Source organism: Eublepharis macularius, chromosome 1 (genome assembly GCF_028583425.1).
Source record: "Eublepharis macularius isolate TG4126 chromosome 1, MPM_Emac_v1.0, whole genome shotgun sequence".
Lineage (NCBI taxonomy): Eukaryota > Metazoa > Chordata > Lepidosauria > Squamata > Eublepharidae > Eublepharis > Eublepharis macularius.
This window is the reverse complement of record NC_072790.1, coordinates 206,673,993-206,693,290: the sequence shown is the minus strand read 5'-3', so window position 1 is coordinate 206,693,290 and position 19,298 is coordinate 206,673,993. Positions and strand designations below refer to the sequence as shown.

The 19,298-nt window shown below is 40.8% G+C and overlaps 1 protein-coding gene across 1 annotated transcript in view; it reads right to left on the bottom strand.

Annotated features, from left to right (window-relative positions):
• MSH2 (mutS homolog 2) overlaps positions 1–9,288 on the bottom strand; it is an 88,838-nt gene extending 79,550 nt beyond the window's left edge. Inside the window, exons 1-4 of the mRNA XM_054986090.1 lie at positions 9,040–9,288; positions 7,019–7,173; positions 5,229–5,507; positions 2,164–2,310 (exon numbers count right to left, since the gene is read on the bottom strand). Coding sequence (XP_054842065.1) covers positions 2,164–2,310; positions 5,229–5,507; positions 7,019–7,173; positions 9,040–9,247 — 789 coding nt within the window. The 5' untranslated portion in view covers positions 9,248–9,288. The remainder of the gene's footprint in view (positions 1–2,163; positions 2,311–5,228; positions 5,508–7,018; positions 7,174–9,039) is intronic.
• Positions 9,289–19,298: the final 10,010 nt, after the last annotated feature.

The following is a 19,298-nucleotide window of genomic DNA, read 5'->3' as shown; positions in this document are numbered from 1 at the left end:
GACTCTAAATTAGTAAGTTCCTTAAGCACCCAACCTCACACATGACAAAATATTCACAGTGAAACACTGCAAAACTAGCCCAGTGCACGTGAACTGGGCCACAGGATAGTTAACTTGTATTTGGAAAATAAGTAGTATGGCAACATTGCCTACTAGGCGGTCTAAGAATAACTGCCTAATGGGTTTGACCACCACTCTGAAGATGCTGAGGTTATGCGAGTCTAAGAAATGCAAGTCATCTGCTGAGGCTATTCTCTGACTGCCTCCACCTTCAGAAGTGAGACACCTCACTACCAAAAAGGCAGCCTTTTCTGAACCAGTTCTTCATTTATGGAACACCTTCCCCAGGGGCCTGATCTTCATGTCTAGCTCCAGTCATTTTTATGTACTCAAGCATTTGACTGATTGTAATGGTATGTTTATACCTGATTTTAGTGGGTTTTCACCTCTTCTTAGTTCTTTTACACAGAGGTAACAGTTTCATGAATTTTCATCTGAGTTTTACAGATTCTTTATGATGCTATGTTTTGAAATCATTTGCATTTCAGTTGACTTTGAATTTCTTGCTCACTACCACTGGAACTTGCTGGCTGAGAGGCTGCACATAACATCTCTTATGCAACCAAGGGGAAAAAACACTGGCCACCATCTACACAGAGCAGACTATACAGTCAGCTAGAATTCTGCACCGTAGTAGTCCAGATGAACAATTAGCAGGTTGGCACAGGTACCTATTGATTGTCCCCAACTAGCCAGACATACCCTCTAGCCAAAGCAACCAGGAAGTCACTTTTAAAAACAAAAAGCATCTACTGGGTGTGCCTTAGTTCAGCACAGAAACATCAACTCTATCTGACAAAGCTTAGCCAGTAGCTTCCTGTCAGAAGCCTCCAACAAAGCCTTTTCAAAGAGCGCTACTATTCATATAGCCTTTTGGAATCTAATCAGGGCCCAGTAAAGACTCAGGTAATGACTAAGTCAGTGAATTTTTTGTACCGTATGAGAGATCTTTGTCATTGGAAAGAAGCTGGTATCTGCTTCTATTCATCTTTCCTTGCCCTGAGGCAGAAAGGTGTAATCTAACAGCTTGTGTTTTGTTGCAGAAGCAGCAGTTTCCTTAAAAGGAAACAATCTAGAAACTGCTTTGTTACAGAATTGTATGTTCCAGGTTATACAAAACTACCTGGCGAGTAGACCGAAACACTGTGGTACTGTTTAGAGATTATTGAGTCACATATGCTGAATCTTAGCTGTAAAATTCAAGAGCCAACGAATCTTGGCTCAAATTAAAAGGGGGAGAAAAAAAAAGAAGAGATATGAATATTCAACACTATGCAGTTCAGTTCTGTGATATTTAAGTGCCAGCTAGGTCAGCAAGGATGCAGTAGCAAAAAAGGTCCATTGCAATGGTGGCCATATTTTCCTATATGTTTCTCTGTGCTCTTTTAAAGTTGCATCAAGATAAATTATGAATACATATTATCTTCCTTTTTAATTCTGCAGTGCCAGAGAAGTTTTTTAAAACCTGTGTTTCTTTAAAGTCTGAGATTGAGAAAATTTATATGCTGCCTCTCTGGAAACCTGCTCAAGAGATTTACAGTGCAATCCTAAGAAGAGCTACTCCAGTCTAAACCCATTGATTTCAATGAGTTTAGACTGGAGTAACTCTACTTTAGAATGCACTGTTAGAGAAGTTAAGAATTTCCCACGCTCCCAAAAAGCAGTTATTAAATTTGTGTTTGCATTGGTAAGTGTTACTGTTTAATATTCCTCATGCAGTCTGTTTCTCAATTAATACATTTAGGGGATTATCATTATTATAAATAAGAATTGTATTAATTCCTCTACAGTCAAGAGCCAATAAAATGCTAAAGTGCTCCTCCTTCAAGCACAAAGCATCACTTTTCACTGTGCAGCTCTGAACACATCCCTGGTCAACAGGTTCTAAGAAGTATTCCAAAACTACAGAAAGGACAAATCTATCAAAGATTCCAGAAACAGGCATTCTGGACCTGTTTCAGCAATTCTACCTCCCGTTTCTCCTTTCCAAAAACAAGTTATCAATTGAAATTACAAAGAAAAATGCTAAAGAGAAAAAGCTGTTAAATCCAAATGATGACACTCGGTTCTATTCACATAAACCTCCCTCAGTCCACTACTCACCTGTTTGTCCATTTCTGGTAATGCTGCACTGGATACCCGCTGTTTCTTTTTTGACTTGAGCAAGCGGTTGAGATCTTGTACAATATCTTTTGTTGAAAATTCACTCCTTTTCCTGTCTGTGATCAGAATTCCTCCTCTTTGAACAACCTGTTATGTATTAAATCATCAGTAGTAACCTGTCTCCAATTAAAGTCAGTCTCTTTCAAAGCAAAGACGGTACATTAGAGTATTTTTCCCCAAAGCAGTCTTTTTATTATTTCTAAGCATTCAAGTTAGCACATACATGTGTTTCTTTCTACTGATCTATACTGAAAGGGGCAAACACTTGCCCGATGAAGCTCACCGGTAATTCAGATGCTACTCCCAAGCAATTAATGTAACAGCACAAGAACCCACTACTCTTATTCAGACACAGAGGACACCACAAATAACGTTTTGGTTAGTACTAGTACAGAGTCCAGAACATTTCAGAGAGATGGAAAAGAAATTCAGCTATGCAAAAGATGGGGTGAATTCTCAGTATATGCAAAGGTGTTTCTAAAAACTCAAATCCTGATTGGAGAGAAGGAGGAGAGCCCTATGGGGTAACCTACAGAGAAGGAAAAGGTTTTACGTTTTTGCTCCCTTCCCAGAATACCAAGGTTGCAAACTGACATCAGGCACATCCTGCTCCCACTGAAGATAGCATTCTACACAGGACACTAATAAAGGAGACTTAAGTTCATGGCCTGAAAGTCCCACTTACATACCTTTTTTAAACATCCAGCCTGATGAACAGCTCTGGAAAAACTGAAAACTTGCAGTGCGTTCTGTTATTTTTATCGGTTTTTATAAAAGCTATTATATTTTTTTTGCTTTTGAATTTTGTTATGGACCAATACATTAACCTACTTTTTTGCCCTTAGAACAGTTTACAACATTTTAAAAATATATAATTAACTTCTCCTTATCCTATCTTACCCATTAGGGAGTATAGTTGTACTGTATCCTGACCTCCGACCTATGGCAACCCTATGAATGAAAGACCTCCACAACGGTCTATCTTTAACAGACTTGCTCAGATCCTGCAAACTGGAGGACGTGGCTTCTTTTATTGACCCAAGCCATCTCGTTTTAGGTCTTCCTCTTTTCCTGATGCCTTCTACTTTTCCTAGCATTATTGACTTTTCCAGATAATCTGTCTTCTCATGATGTGACCAAAGTACGATAGCTTTAGTATTGTCATTTTAGCTTCTAAGGAGAATTCAGGATTGATTTGATCTAGTACCTACTTATTTGTCTTTTGGCTGTCCATGGTATCTGCAAAACTCTCCTTCAGCACCACATTCTAAATGAATCAATTTTCTTCCTGTCAGCTTTCTTAACCCTTCAACTTTCATATCCGTACATGGCAATGGGGAATACCATAGTTTGGATTATCTTAATCTTGGTTCCCAGAGAGACATCTTTAAGGATTTTATCTAGCTCCCTCACAGCTGCTCTTCCAAGTCTCAATCTTCTTCTGATTTCTTATTGCAGTCCCTGTTGGTGGATGACTGACCCAAGGAACAAACAATCTTAAACAACTTCAATTTCCTCATTGTCAACTTTAAAATTGTGTAATTCCTCGGTAGTCATTACTTTTGTCTTCTTGATGTTCAGTTGTAATCCTGCTTTTAGCACTTTCTCCTTTAACCTTCATCAGTAATCATTTCAAGTCTTCACTATTTTCTGCTAGTAATGTGGTCATCTGCATATCTCAAATTGTTAATGTTCCTCCCATCAATTTCCACTCCACCTTCTTCTAGATCTAATCCAGCTTTCCTTATGATATACTCTGCATAGAGGTTGAACAGGTAGGGAGATAATATGCATCCTAGTCTGACACCCTTGCCAATTGAAAACCATTCTGTTTCCCCATATTCTGTCCTGACAGTAGCCTCTTGTCCAGAGTACAGGTTGCGCATCAAAACAATCAGATGTTGTGGCACCCCTATTTCTTTTAACCCTCTCCATAGCTTTTCATGATCCACACAGTCAAAAGCTTTGCTGTAATCTATAAAACACAGGCTGATTTTCTTCTGAAATTCCCTGGTATGTTCCATTAGCCATCGTAAATGTGCAATGTGATCTCTGGTGCCTCCTCCTTTTCTGAATCCAGCTTGAACATCTGGCATTTCTCGTTCCATATATGGTAAGAGTCTTTGCAGACTGTTTAAAAAAAAACTCAAACATAATTCTCATCCAGGCAGAGATACACTGGCTACATGCTCTGACCTAGAGAACACATGGTTGATTGTACAATCTGATTAACAATGTTTGGGCTAAAGGTTATGGGGCATTTCTGCTACTCCATCAGAATTTGCATCCCCACGCCCCCCAACACACCATTCTGCACTGACTGAGACATTATGCAGTACCTGAGAAAAGCAGGAAGAATCATACTGAATCACATCCATAATAAAAATTATTTTTGTGCTTGCAGATCCAGCAAACTTAATGGGCCTGAACTGAAAGCAGCTGCACTTGTCCAACCAACTATGCAACTAATTAGCACCTATTGCTTGAGCCCTTTAAAGCTTTTGAGCCTATTCAGAAATAATCTAACAAGCTAGATCAAGAAGTGGAGAGAAGAGAGAAGGCCACTTTAGATATTTAACTCTTTCAAAATATCCCCCTTCAGGATTTCTCCCCACCTCTTATTTCTTTTAACTGACTCTCACAGTGCAAAACCTAAACAAAGTTACACCATTCTAAGAAGTCATTGGGCATAGAAGGGTATAACTATGCATTGGACTGTACTGTCAATTGCTTTCAACACTGTGTGCTCCTGGAGTCTATTTAGACTTTAATCTTCATCAGGCTCTGTGAGTGGGGAGGGTCCTTTTTTTTTTTTGGTTACATAGTCATATTTTCTGCATACTTGGGAAATCTCATGAGGATGCAGAGACCCCTAGCCAATTCTGAAACTCACATCATTCACACAGAGACACCCAGTTTGCTGTTACATATATGATGAAGAGCTTCCCTTTAGTGTCTGAATTTTATACTTTTGTAAACAAAATTTATAGTCCAAAAAGTCTTACCTGTCTCAGTTTCCCCATATCTCCAGCAGTCTCTCCAACAGGGAGAACACATTCTTTGGGTCCCCTCTGAACCAGCAGAGCTTCAAGGTTTGAGAACTGATCATTATCAGCAAACTCACACACTTCCAGTTTCCTTTCCAAAGAATCTACAAATCCAACTCCAACAACTTTTTGTCCATCAACTGAGACGAGCTTAATACCCACAACACCAACAGAAGACGACATGTCATGGTTACCGAAAAGGACATCCTCAAACTGGGCAAGGTTTCCTGGAGAACCCTATTTGAGAAAGGAAATCAAACCACTGGTTCAGAATGATTACAAAAGGCAGCAAAGGCTAAGCCACGTCAGATGGTCTCCAAATTGCTACCTAAATTAGATCAAAAGACAATATCCTACATCTATCTAGAGGTATGCAGGCCTGAAAAAACCTGGAAACAACTTTTTTTTCCCAAATGGAAAAACTGGGAAATGCGGGAGGGCGCTTTATATTAAACACACTCTTTTGAAATGAGTGAAATGCTTTTAAAGACATGATGTACTTGCTCAAAACGTGCAGCACAAATTTTATGTAAGACAATCAACAGCTAAAGATCATAACTCCTATGTAAACTGTAGACATACCCTTGAAAATATTTTGTGCATGCTTATTACTTAATGAGAATAATTTTACAATGAATATACTATAAAGTGTTTGATGGCAATATATATTTCCCCAAAATATTATCCCCATCATGTGTATCATGACCCATACACATTTTGCCTATGGCTTAAAAATTTCCTATTTTACATCTCAAAGGCTGTTGATATACTACAATCATAGTAGAAATTGGAAAAAAATCAAGATCTAGAGTATTAGAATTTACAAACCAGGAAATAATTGTGACCAGCATCTTACAGACACATGGGTGGAAGGAAGCAGATCATCATCAGTTTAGCTGAGCCCCACAGAAGGACTTTTTATTTTCCAATGCAGGCAACATAACCCAAGTACTGTCTCTGGCATAGTAAATAAGGCCAGCAACTCAGAAAAGAAAATCAAGCCTTTTAGTACAATATAGGGTAGGTGTGGAAAGAGAAGCACAATGATTATATATGTATATTGATAAGTGTACAAGATCTCAGGGACTGATGAAGGAGCATCTTTCTAACCCATCCACTCCAATCACCACCACTTCTCATTTAGGCCAAGCCTAACCAGGACCACCCCAACAGTTCAAGTTGTGCTGGTTATATTTTTCCTTTGTCTATATTTCTATTTTTTTTCCATTTTTAGTAAGATGCTCTGAATTTCCAGTGGGACATAAACACCTAAATAAACAAATCAGTACCTCTTTGAGCTGCCATATCCTTAAATTCTCATTCATGCAAAAATATCCATAGACATAAAAATCTAGCAGTGCAGGCTAGAATCCTTCTTCTTGACATCTTGTTTTCTTTTTAGAAGAATGAATGAGCGGCCATGTGAAGCTCCATTTGCAGTCTGGTACAGCACACACACTAATTCATCATTTAAGTGAGAATCAAGTCCCAGTTTCCCAGAATTATATATTTATTCAGGCTTCAACACAGGTGCTGCCCACAAACATTAATTCTGAGTTCTAGAACTCTTTAAAAATTCAGTCTTGCATTTAGTAAAGAATAAAGCAGCACTGGGATGCTCTTAAATATGCATTATTCCATCTAATTGTCAGATAGAAAAATATTAAATTATAACCTGCAATTAAGACAAAAGAACAAGCACTTCCTAAAATACTTATCCATTCTAACTCTGTATGATGAAGAAATACCTTGTATGCCAAGCACCACTCATTTTCTTTGGTGGATTTACTTCCTGCTTTGTTCTTGTACACCTCTACCCTGTACTGACGAACTAGAAGTAGATCCCTCAAAAAAGACTCAAAGTTCATCTTGCTAAGTGAAACACTTTCAAGTTTCTGGGCTCCTAAGAGAAGGGAAAAGGTGATTTAAGAAGGACAATTTGTACATGAAAAGAGAGCAGATGTCCAAGTAAAGCACTTTTTATCAAGATATTTAGTACTCCTATTGAAGACGATTAAATTTGATTAGACAAAGCCAAATTTATTTATTTAAAACATTTATATGCTACTTTTTCACCCAAAATAGTATCCTCAAGATGGCAAGCAACAAATATTAAAATATTTAAAACATGAAAAAGCATAAACATAACACCATATAGACATATAAACACACAGACACATAGACACAAACAACAAAGGACACCAGTAAGAGTTTACTAGGGATTTGCCAAACAAAGCAAAAAAGTCTTCACCTGCTGGTGGAAGATAATGACACAGGAAGACAAGTGAATCTCCTTGGGCAGAGAGTTCCCAAGTTTTGGTGCCATGACCAAGAAGGCTCTTTCTTAGGTTGCCATCCATTTAGTTTTTGGTGGCAGCAGTATGCGAGGCAAGGCCTCCAAAGATGACAGAAGTGGACAGGTAGGTTCATATGAGAGAAGGTTGTCCTTAAGGTTTGCAGGTTCCAAGCTGCGTAGGACTTTAAAGATCAATACCAGCACCTTGAATTGGGCCTGGAAGCAAATTAGGAGCCAGTACAGATGGAACAAGACTGCAGTGATACAGTCCCTATGACCCACCCAGTGAACACTCTAGCCACAGTATCCTGTACCAGCTGTGGCCTCCAAATATCACAAAATCAGAAAAATGTTTACAACCATACTGTTCCAAAGCCAAGACAACAATCCATCATGGGACCAGTACAGTTTTAAACACCTTTCCACTTTCATGATACAGCTAAAGAAAATGAAGTAAATGAAGTGCATGACAAATGGAGCAGCAAGCAACCCTGAGTACATGAATGCAACAAAGTAAAACAATCCAGTTTGGCCTCCATTGCCTTTACACCTCATGTAACACCTTCAATTTATTGCCAGAGTCAGTACAATGACTACTAAATTATTTCTGTATTTTCTACCTTAAAAAGATTTTGACTCTCACCTGTTTTTTTTAAAAAAAATAGAGACATTTGTTTATCCTAAGTCCATTCCTCTGGGTCAGAAAAAGACTTAAGAACAATCTGCTACTAGCATCATTTTGAACCTGCATGCCTAATGGTTAACACACAACTCAATTATAAACAAATTCTTTCTACTTTTAGGGTACTTATGGGAATATTTTAACATTCCTGAGGTAAACCACTTCACTAATAACCTTAGGCAACAGCTCTACCCACACTTGCCTGGCAGTACGCACCATCAAATTCACTGGCGTTTGCTTCCGAGCAAACATAATTATGGATCACATCAGCCATGTTTTTCTAGATTCTTCTCTTTGGTTTATTGTTGATTTATACTTGAGTTATTATTTTGAGCATCTAAAATTTTAGATGCCTCTTTTCCAAAGTAGCTTACAGTAAGTAACGATAGCACAACATAATCAGTTTACACAAATTATCAAGAACCTTAAACAAAATACACAACATTTATTCTTCCAAACAGCTGAACACAGGGTGTGGGGTGGAGAAAATTATTACTTTTGTGTTTTTAAATCCTAATTCTATTACTTATATTTTTAATTAGAGCGATACCCTTAATTAATGAATAAGTAAAATTCTGGGGATCGTATAAAGAATTTAGGGGGGAGTTCTAAACCAAAGAAAAAAGCAACCAAAGGCCCACAGGGCTTCTCACCTACAACAGCTCCACAGACCCAGGCGGACAAGAGCCGCCGCCGCCGCCGCCGCCGCCGCCCTCCAGTTCACAATCGCCAGCCTCTTCTCTTCACCCACCAACCCCTCTCCCGCCCCCGACCAGAGATTCCGCTCACACCTGTTCCCAACATTCGAATAACTTCCCGCGTCCGGAAAAGCTCCTTGGCCGCCAGCGCCGCATCCTCGCCATGCACCGCGTAGTGATCACCTCGCTCGAAGAAACGCACAGTCGTGTCGGGCTTAGCGGGCAACGCCAACACCGCGCGGACGAAGCCGTTGTCTGAGGCCGACCCCTCACGCTGAGATGCGTCTGTGGAAGCCGCCATGCCGAAATCTCCCGCCAGCACCAGCAACACTAGGAGCGCGATCTCCGCCCCACCACGTCTACCGCATCCAATAGGAATGCACCGCCGGTCGTTTAATTTGTTTTTTTAATGGATAGTTCCTTCTCAGCCACCGTAGAAATTTTACGTCCTTTATACTCATTCCGAGGGACATGTGCTCTTTCGGGCACCGTCTGAGACTATGGCAACTGGCGCATGCGTAGGGCTACGAAAGGTTCGCGCCCGTGAGTGCCTGCCGACACTGTACTGAAAATGGCTGCCTTTGGGAGTAGCGATTGGGATTTCCGGTATTTAAGCCTGTTCCTTAGGTCCCCACAGCTGCTGCTTTCTTCTGTCATGCAAAAAAGGGCTTGGTATTCTCCCGGGGGAGGGTCTTTGTTTTGTTTTTTTTAAATTCGGGTCCCGTCTCGGCCGCCGTAGAAATTGCGAGTCCGTCAGACCCAAATGGGTGGCGTAGACTCTAGTACCTTCTCATACAATGGCAGCCGGTGCACGCCTGGGGCTACGATAGGCCGTGGCCTTGAAATGGTTGATTGAGGAGATTGGCGGTTGCTGTATTGAAGTCTCTCCTTTCTTTAGACTTCTAGAACGGCTGCCTTCTTGGTTTAATACCTTCCCGACAAAGACACGCTTTCCTTTGCTGCGCCTCTCCAGAATTTCTCCTCAGCAGCCGTACAATACTCAGGCGCGGGTCCCTCTTTAATAGGTTTTTTTTTTAAAAAAAACGCTGTAGCTTTACAGCTTAAATGTTTTTACTGGTGTTGACTCAAAAATAAATCCCATTGAGTTCAGTTGGTCAACGTGGCTCAGTCACATGCATATATACTTAGAAGTTCTGAGAACCTTGTTTAAGCAAGTCAGGCCATCCTTTGGTGGACTGAACCTGGAAACAGCCACACTGATCCTTACTACCAGAAAAGCTTTTATTTTTTTTTAACATGCACAGGCTCTGGGAGTTTCCAACCACAGCAGCAAGGAGCAAACTGCAACACAGCCTTTTATGTACATAGGCAACAAAAGTGAGGGAACAGAGAACCAATAGAGAACAAAGGTAGGAACAGAGGTCCATGAGAAACTTACAACACAATTTATCTCTAAATATGGAGAGTGGGGTGAGTGAACATTACCCATAATATTGCTACTTTACCTGAGAGCCCGGCACATCTTGTGGGATTAACAAATTTTAGTAGAGACCTTGGATCAATCATGTAATCATGAATTTACACTAGTAAGAGACATAAAATGTATTCTCTATGCATGTCTTAAATAATTAGTCCCCACAGGGTCTCTCTGCCTACATACCAAAGAAGAGGGGAGAAGTTTAGTCTTCAGGAGATAGATAACTGGACATTCCTGAAACGCAGAGGCAGAGACAAAGGAAGAATTATGAGTCCCCCCTCTCCCTTTGGAGAAGAGTGTGTGTGTGTGTGTAAAAAGTAACAAGTTATGGAATGGAGAGAGATGCTACCATGAAGACAAGGAGGGTAATAAAGCTGGTGGTCCCTCACCAAGGCCATGGGTCCATGTATCTTAATTTCAAACACAAGTTCAAAAGGAGAAAAGCCTGTGGATTTCTGTGGCAAAAAGGACATGTTGCAAAGAATCACTCCAATTATTAGGGAGCATATCCACAAAATCCACGATTGTCAGAATAAACCTTTCCTCTATGTGGCTCTTGGGAATGACTTATTCTTTCCCACAAGCTATTGGAGGGGGAAACAATTTGAACATTCTATTTGGAGTTTTATGAAAGCAAGAATCCAAATTATTTTTCAAGGAGCTCTCACTAAAACAGGTTACACATACTTTTTCTGATCAATTACAATTTTAGAAATAGTTAAAGAATATTGATGTCAGGTTTTTAAAAATACTTCATTCTCTTTTTCACATACTTCTGTAGCACTGATGTAGGGTAGAAGGAAGGCCAGTAAAGCATGTTTTAGTACCCTACTTAGATACTAACCAGGAAGAGCTACCAGCTCAAGGAAACGTCAGTAACATGCTTAGGTGTGTAGCCTGAACTCCATTTGTAATACAAATTTCTTAGTGTGGGATTCATCTCCAGTATAGAATATGGATTGTGCCTTTAATGAATCAGAATTTTGCAAACCCTCCTCTCCAAAGTGTGTGTGTGGGGGGGGGAACACATTCACAACTTCCCTCTTTAACGGCAAAAGGCTTAGCTGTGGATATGGGTTGTTTATATCATATAGCCAAGTTGCCCTGGTCTTTGGATACTTAAACCCAGAGACAGGAGCCATGAACAGACACACACCTAAAAAAATGCCCCAGGTTAGCAGAAATATCTGAAGTCTAAGAAAAAATACATTGTGGGATTAAAAGTACCAAAATGTAGCTTTAACCAGATGCCCCCCAGTGGTTGTTTCTAGGCAACTATAACTGTTCAGCCAGTAGTCCAGGCTTGGTTTCTGTCAGTAAAAGGCACAGGGAGGGAGCAGAGGCTGTTTTGGCCTTTGATGGAGGACTCATTTGGGACCAGGCCCAGAAGCAAACACTGGGTAACTTGATACCACATGACTTGTATGACACACACAGGCCTAGCTGCATGCACATACCACTCCACACAAGAAAAGCCAGTGTAGCGGTTAGTTTCAGAGAAAGATGTGGGAGACCCAGGTCGGAATCGCCACTCTGCTGTGGAAGCTCACTGGCTGACTGATTCAGTCACAAACTCTAACCTACCTCTTGAGTTGTTGTGAGGATAATATGGAGGTAAGGAGAATGATGTAAGTTACTTTAGGCAGTATATAAATGAAGTAAGAAATATAGATGAAGATGGGGGGCAGATAGATGGTAAGTTGTGTAGTGGGTTTGAAGCAGAGAAGAATGTAGGGAAAGATGAGCTTATGGAGGCTTCCAGGAAGGAAAAAGGAAATAGTGTGGGGGAGGGGATACAGAGGAAAGTATCCCCCACAGGTCTTTGCAGATTCACCACCATGCAACTGGGCTATAGGGGAACAACTGCTGTGGGGAGGGGGAAAGGAGAACATGGGGCAGAAGATGGGGTGGGAGAGTTGGAAACATGAAAAGGGAGAGAGGCTATGGGGGGCAGGGAAGGGAAAGAGGACATGGTGGGGGAGGGGAAATGATGTGCCCTGCAAGTCTATGCATCCCTCCCACTTGTAGCCTTCCTATTTTGTATCACTATCCCCACAACTGTTCATTATCTTACAGACAAAAGCTAATATATTCATATTTGACAGGGAAGGGGCAGGGAAATGTCAGTGAAAGTGATCGTTGCCTTTGTCAGTCTACTTTAGTTGCATCTGATTTCAGAGGACTTCTTCTCTTCCTCCCCTAGAAATGTGAAGATCTTGAAAGAAACAGTAAAATATCAGAAAGATTTTTCCCTGAAGGAAATTTGGTGAAACTCCTTTTTAAAAAGCCAATCAAATGTTTTCTTTTTTTTAGAATTAATGAAAGGCTTTTTAAGACAAGGTTTTACTCACTCGTATAGTATGAAGATTTTTATGTAAGAATCTACATCATTGAGAGTACTTATATATACCACAGATACATACAAGATACTGTCAAGATATATTTAAATATCACTTAATTTGACCACAGTTAACATGCTGTAATATGTATAAATAGTGTTGAAAAGTTCAGGGCTATAAAGTGAATTACATCCAAATATGCTGCTAGTCCTGTTGTGATTATGAGACTTTCTGTCCAAATCATACTTTGTTTTATAGTGTCAGCTTTTTTGATACTTTGAAAGGTGGCAAAAGCTTAAAAGACACAGCAGTTTGCAGCTCTCGTCTCTTTCACAATTTTGCTTGTATAGATCTCTCAGGCATCTTTTAATGTCATAAATGCGACAAAGCACAATTTTGAATAAATAATAAAGCCAGTTTGGTGTAGTGGTTAAGAGCACAGGACTCTAATCCAGAGAACCGGGTTTGATTCCTCACTTCTCCACTTGAAGCCAGCTGGGTGACCTTGGGTCAGTCACAGCTTCTAGCTCTCTCAGCCCCACCCACCTCACAGGGTGTTTTGTTCTGGGGATAATGGCATACTTTGTAAACCACTCTGAGTGGGTGTTAAGTCATCTTGAAGGGCGGTATATAAATCGAATGTTATTGTTGTTATTAAATGTATTTTATTAAAGCTGTCAATCACTGCAGGATACTGCACTTTTTATTTCATTCAGGAAAACCCCGTTTGTGATTTTAAAACTTTTTAGAAATTTTCTCTCTACCTATCTTCATTATTTCTGCAGGTTTTTTTCCTTTCCTCCTTCCACTTCTACTTTTCCATTCCCATCATGTTTCTTATTTCTTCTGCTCTAGTTTTATTGGTTTTTCTGCAGTAACTCTACCAGCCAAGACAGGTTTAACCACATGGATCAATGAATGTTTTAGCTGGCTGGCATTCCACAAACTATGCCAAACTCAATTGTTCAGGAGGGCATTTTTATAAGCGCAATAGGGCTAATTATAATGGAATGATTCAAGAAGATGCTTCAGTAAGTGGAATAGGACTGTGGCCTATACGTCTCTGTGTATATCTGTTGCTGTATTATATAGCTTACTGTCACTCCATTGTATTTCTACTTAAACAATGCAGAAAATATTATATAACATCCTATTTCAGGTTTCTGCTGTCTTAGTTACATCGCTTATTAGATGTCTAATTCTATTGATTTACTTTAAGTAATCTACTTTCAGTAACTGGGAGAAAGTCATACTATAAATAGCACAGACAAATGGTTGTTGGGGGTTTTCCGGGCTGTCTTGCCGTGGTCTTGGCATTGTAGTTCCTGACGTTTCGCCAGCAGCTGTGGCTGGCATCTTCAGAGGTGTAGCACCAAAAGACAGAGATCTCTCAGTGTCACAGTGTGGAAAAGATGTAGGTCATTTGTATCTACTCAGGAGGGGTGGGGTTGAGCTGAGTCATTCTGTAAGAGTTTCCCAGGGTGTGGAATGCTAATGGCGGGAGGCTTCACTGTATCCTGAGGCGGTTCTTTTGCATATGGATTGGTGCTTGATGTGCTAATCTTCTCTGCAGGGCTATTGTCGGGTGTGGAGTGTTTTGTTGGCCTGGTGTTTTTCAGAACTGGAGCCCATGCTCTGTTCATTCTTAAGGTTTCTTCTTTCCTGTTGAAGTTTTGCTTATGCTTGTGAATTTCAATGGCTTCCCTGTGCAATCTGACAAAGTAGTTGGAAGTGTTGTCCAGTATTTTGGTGTCCTGGAAGATGGATGGGGTGGCCATGGGGAGCCCACTCAGCCCAGTTATAGCAAACTTCTACATGGAACATTTTGAAAAAACAGCTCTAGAATCAGCACCCCACAAACCCAGTGTATGGTTCCGGTTTGTGGATGATACATTCATCATTTGGAGCCATGAGGAGGAAGAATTGATGGAGTTTTTGAATCATCTCAACAACATCCACCTGAACATACAATTCACAATGGAGAAAGAAAGTGAGGGAAAACTCTCATTCCTGGATACCTTGGTCATCCGCAAAGCAAACTTTCAGTTAGGTCACAAGGTCTACAGGAAACCAACTCACACTGATCGGTACTTACACAAAAACTCCAATCACCACCCCCGACAGAAAAGAGGCATAATGAAAACATTAGTGGATCGTGCAAGACGGATATGTGAGCCGCGCTTTCTCAATGAGGAAATTAATCATCTAAACCACGCACTTCAGGCAAATGGCTACTCCAGAAATGAAATCCGAAGAGCAATCAAACCCAGGATGAATCAAACAACCAAAGAAAAACAGTCTCCCACAGGAAAAGTGTTTTTGCCATATATCAAAGGAATTACTGATCAGATGGGAAAGCTTATGAAAAAGCATAACCTTCAAGCAGTATTCAGACCCACCCGAAAAATACAACAGATGCTACGATCAGCAAAAGACAGCAGAGATCCCCTCACCTCTGCAGGAGTATACCGTATACCCTGCAGCTGTGGACAAGTTTACATCGGGACCACAAAGCGTAGCATCCAGACAAGAATAAAAGAACATGAAAGACACTGCAGACTTGGACAGCCTGAAAAATCAGCAGTGGCTGAACATAGCCTAACTCAAACAGGGCACAGTATCTTATTCCAGGACACCAAAATACTGGACAACACTTCCAACTACTTTGTCAGATTGCACAGGGAAGCCATTGAAATTCACAAGCATAAGCAAAACTTCAACAGGAAAGAAGAAACCTTAAGAATGAACAGAGCATGGGCTCCAGTTCTGAAAAACACCAGGCCAACAAAACACTCCACACCCGACAATAGCCCTGCAGAGAAGATTAGCACATCAAGCACCAATCCATATGCAAAAGAACCGCCTCAGGATACAGTGAAGCCTCCCGCCATTAGCATTCCACACCCTGGGAAACTCTTACAGAATGACTCAGCTCAACCCCACCCCTCCTGAGTAGATACAAATGACCTACATCTTTTCCACACTGTGACACTGAGAGATCTCTGTCTTTTGGTGCTACACCTCTGAAGATGCCAGCCACAGCTGCTGGCGAAACGTCAGGAACTACAATGCCAAGACCACGGCAAGACAGCCCGGAAAACCCCCAACAACCATCGTTCTCCGGCCGTGAAAGCCTTCGACAATACATAGCACAGACAAAGTTTAAAAACTTTGTAAACCCTTTTAGATTTTCAATTTCTGGGAGGAATGTTGTCCAGATACTCCCGCTTTGCGGGAGAGACAAGCAGCTGAGTTTTTTATGGCTGGAGAGCTCTTCTCCAGCCATTTATCATTCTTGATAAGAGAATGATCCAAGATACCCATTTGTGCCTCATTTGGTGAGTTCGACAAAAGATTTACTGCCTGGTCCATGTGGGGCAGTTTCAGATGTTGAAGAGCCGAGGACCAGGAATGCAATTCCATCAAAAGCTGTGTTGGACCAAAAGGATGATCTACTCCTAACCCTATCTACGAATCACTTTCTTTGACGTCTTAACTACAGTTTGAAACATGCGACACAGAATGGTTTATTCAGCTTGGCGAGAAAATTTCTCTTACCTCTCACCTAATTTGGAGGTGTTTTACATGTTGAAAAACAAGAATTAAAAGAAATGAATAAATTTACAGGAGCTTGCTTTATTTATATTGGGAAAAGAAAGTTTCAAACAGACTTAGAATAACTTTTTGCTATGTTGGAAGCCTGTGTGTTTTTGTTTTGTTTTTTACAACATGACAAGATAAACAGTCTGACACGTGAAGTTGGAAAGTACTGCAGAGGAACAGCCTCGAAGATGAGCCGACCGAATAACAATGCGTCTTCCTGAGAAGTTTTTGTCTCTAGTTTGTTTTTTCCCTTTTGAAATTATTCTATGCTTTTGGCTTTAGAACTCTGGCTAAATAATATTAATTTCTGGATTTATGAGAGAACACCATGAAAAAATTAGGAAATTGGACTATACATCTAAATAATTGGACTTTATATTTAAATAATTGGATTTTAATGGAGCTAGACAGAAGGAACCTAATCTATGGGACTAAGTAAAAAGAAGACTGGGATATATACCTAAAGAGTTAAATAGGCTGGCTTGTGCTGTTCCAAGTTTACATCAGACAGTTAACCCAATTTGTGAAGTTGGAATATACAAAGCTCATTCTAGATTGGCAACCTAAATGTGGTAATGAAATATACAAATATAAAATATGAAAAAGTTATAAGAGAAGCCACAATTTAGAGCTGTAAGAATGGGAAGAAAGAAGAGTATTCTGGACCAGAAGGGGGATTAAGATTAGAAGTTATGAAGATGGGAATAAAGAACTTGGGGAATAAATAAGGGATGAAGGGGAAGTAAAGGGGTCCCAAGTTCACTTTATAAAAAAGAATTTCCAATAGAAACATGATGTATGCCTTAGGAAGAGGAATAGAAGTATTATTCTATTTGTGGGGATTGATGGGTATTTGAAAGATAAATTTTTTAGTTCAGACCAGAGTTCTATGTGTGGGGAAATATGATTGGGGTGGCGGGGAGGAAGAGAGTATGGCTTTTTTCTTCCATGTCATGTGGGGAAATATTAAAATGGCTTGTCTGACGACAGTAGAGGAATTGGATTTGAATGATGTAGGCTTTAATATGAGCTAAATTTATTTCGTAGGTTACTTTGTGTAGGCCACCCTAGGCCTCTTTTAGTTATATGTATCTTTTTCCCCCGTTTTCTCTCTTAATTTTTCTATAATAAAATAAAAACTTCAATGTATTGTCAAAGGCTTTCACGGCTGGAGAACGATGGTTGTTGTGGGTTTTCCAGGCTGTATTGCCGTGGTCTTGGCATTGTAGTTCCTGACGTTTCGCCAGCAGCTGTGGCTGGCATCTTCAGAGGTGTAGCACCAAAAGACAGAGATCTCTCAGTGTCACAGTGTGGAAAAGGTGTTGGCAGGTCATTTATATCTACTCAGGAGGGGTGAGGTTGAGCTGAGTCATCCTGTAAGAGTTTCCCAGGGTGTGGAATGCTAATGGCGGGAGGCTTCACTGTATCCTGAGGAGGTTCTTTTGCATATGGATTGGTGCTTGATGTGCTAATCTTCTCTGCAGGGCTATTGTCGGGTGTAGAGTGTTTTGTTAGCCTGGTGTTTTTCAGAACTGGAAACCATGCTCTGTTCATTCTTAAGGTTTCTTCTTTCCTGTTGAAGTTTTGCTTATGCTTGTGAATTTCAATGGCTGCCCTGTGCCGTCTGACAAAGTAGTTGGAAGTGTTGTCCAGTATTTTGGTGTCCTGGAATAAGATACTGTGCCGTTTGAGTTAGGCTATGTTCAGCCATTTTTCAGATTGTCCAAGTCTGCAGTGTCTTGGACACTGCAGACTTGGACATCTAAACCACGCACTTCAGGTAAGTGGCTACTCCAGAAATGAAATCCGAAGAGCAATCAAACCCAGGATGAATCAAACAACCAAGGAAAAACAGTCTCCTACAGGAAAAGTGTTTTTGCCATATATCAAAGGAATTTTGGTTGTTGTGGGTTTTCCGGGCTGTATTGCCGTGGTCTTGGCATTGTAGTTCCTGACGTTTCGCCAGCAGAAGATTAGCACATCAAGTACCAATCCATATGCAAAAGAACCTCCTCAGGATACAGTGAAGCCTCCCGCCATTAGCATTTCACACCCTGGGAAACTCTCACAGGATGACTCAGCTCAACCCCACCCTTCCTGAGTAGATACAAATGACCTACATCTTTTCCACACTGTGACACTGAGAGATCTCTGTCTTTTGGTGCTACACCTCTGAAGATGCCAGCCACAGCTGCTGGCGAAACGTCAGGAACTACAACGCCAAGACCACGGCAATACAGCCCGGAAAACCCACAACAACCATCGTTCTCCGGCCGTGAAAGCCTTCAACAATACATATCAAAGGAATTACTGATCAGATGGGAAAGCTTATGAAAAAGCATAACCTTCAAGCAGTATTCAGACCCACCCGAAAAATACAACAGATGCTACGATCAGCAAAAGACAGTAGAGACCCCCTCACCTCTGCAGGAGTATACCGTATACCCTGCAGCTGTGGACAAGTTTACATCGGGGCCACAAAGCGTAGCATCCAGACAAGAATAAAAGAACATGAAAGACACTGCAGACTTGGACAACCTGAAAAATCAGCAGTGGCTGAACATAGCCTAACTCAAACAGGGCACAGTATCTTATTCCAGGACACCAAAATACTGGACAACACTTCCAACTACTTTGTCAGACTGCACAGGGAAGCCATTGAAATTCACAAGCATAAGCAAAACTTCAACAGGAAAGAAGAAACCTTAAGAATGAACAGAGCATGGTTTCCAGTGCTGAAAAACACCAGGCTAACAAAACACTCTATACTCGACAATAGCCCTGCAGAGAAGATTAGCACATCAAGCACCAATCCATATGCAAAAGAACCTCCTCAGGATACAGTGAAGCCTCCCGCCATTAGCATTCCACACCCTGGGAAACTCTTTACAGGACGACTCAGCTCAACCTCACCCCTCCTGAGTAGATATAAACGACCTGCCAACACTTTTTCCACACTGTGACACTGAGAG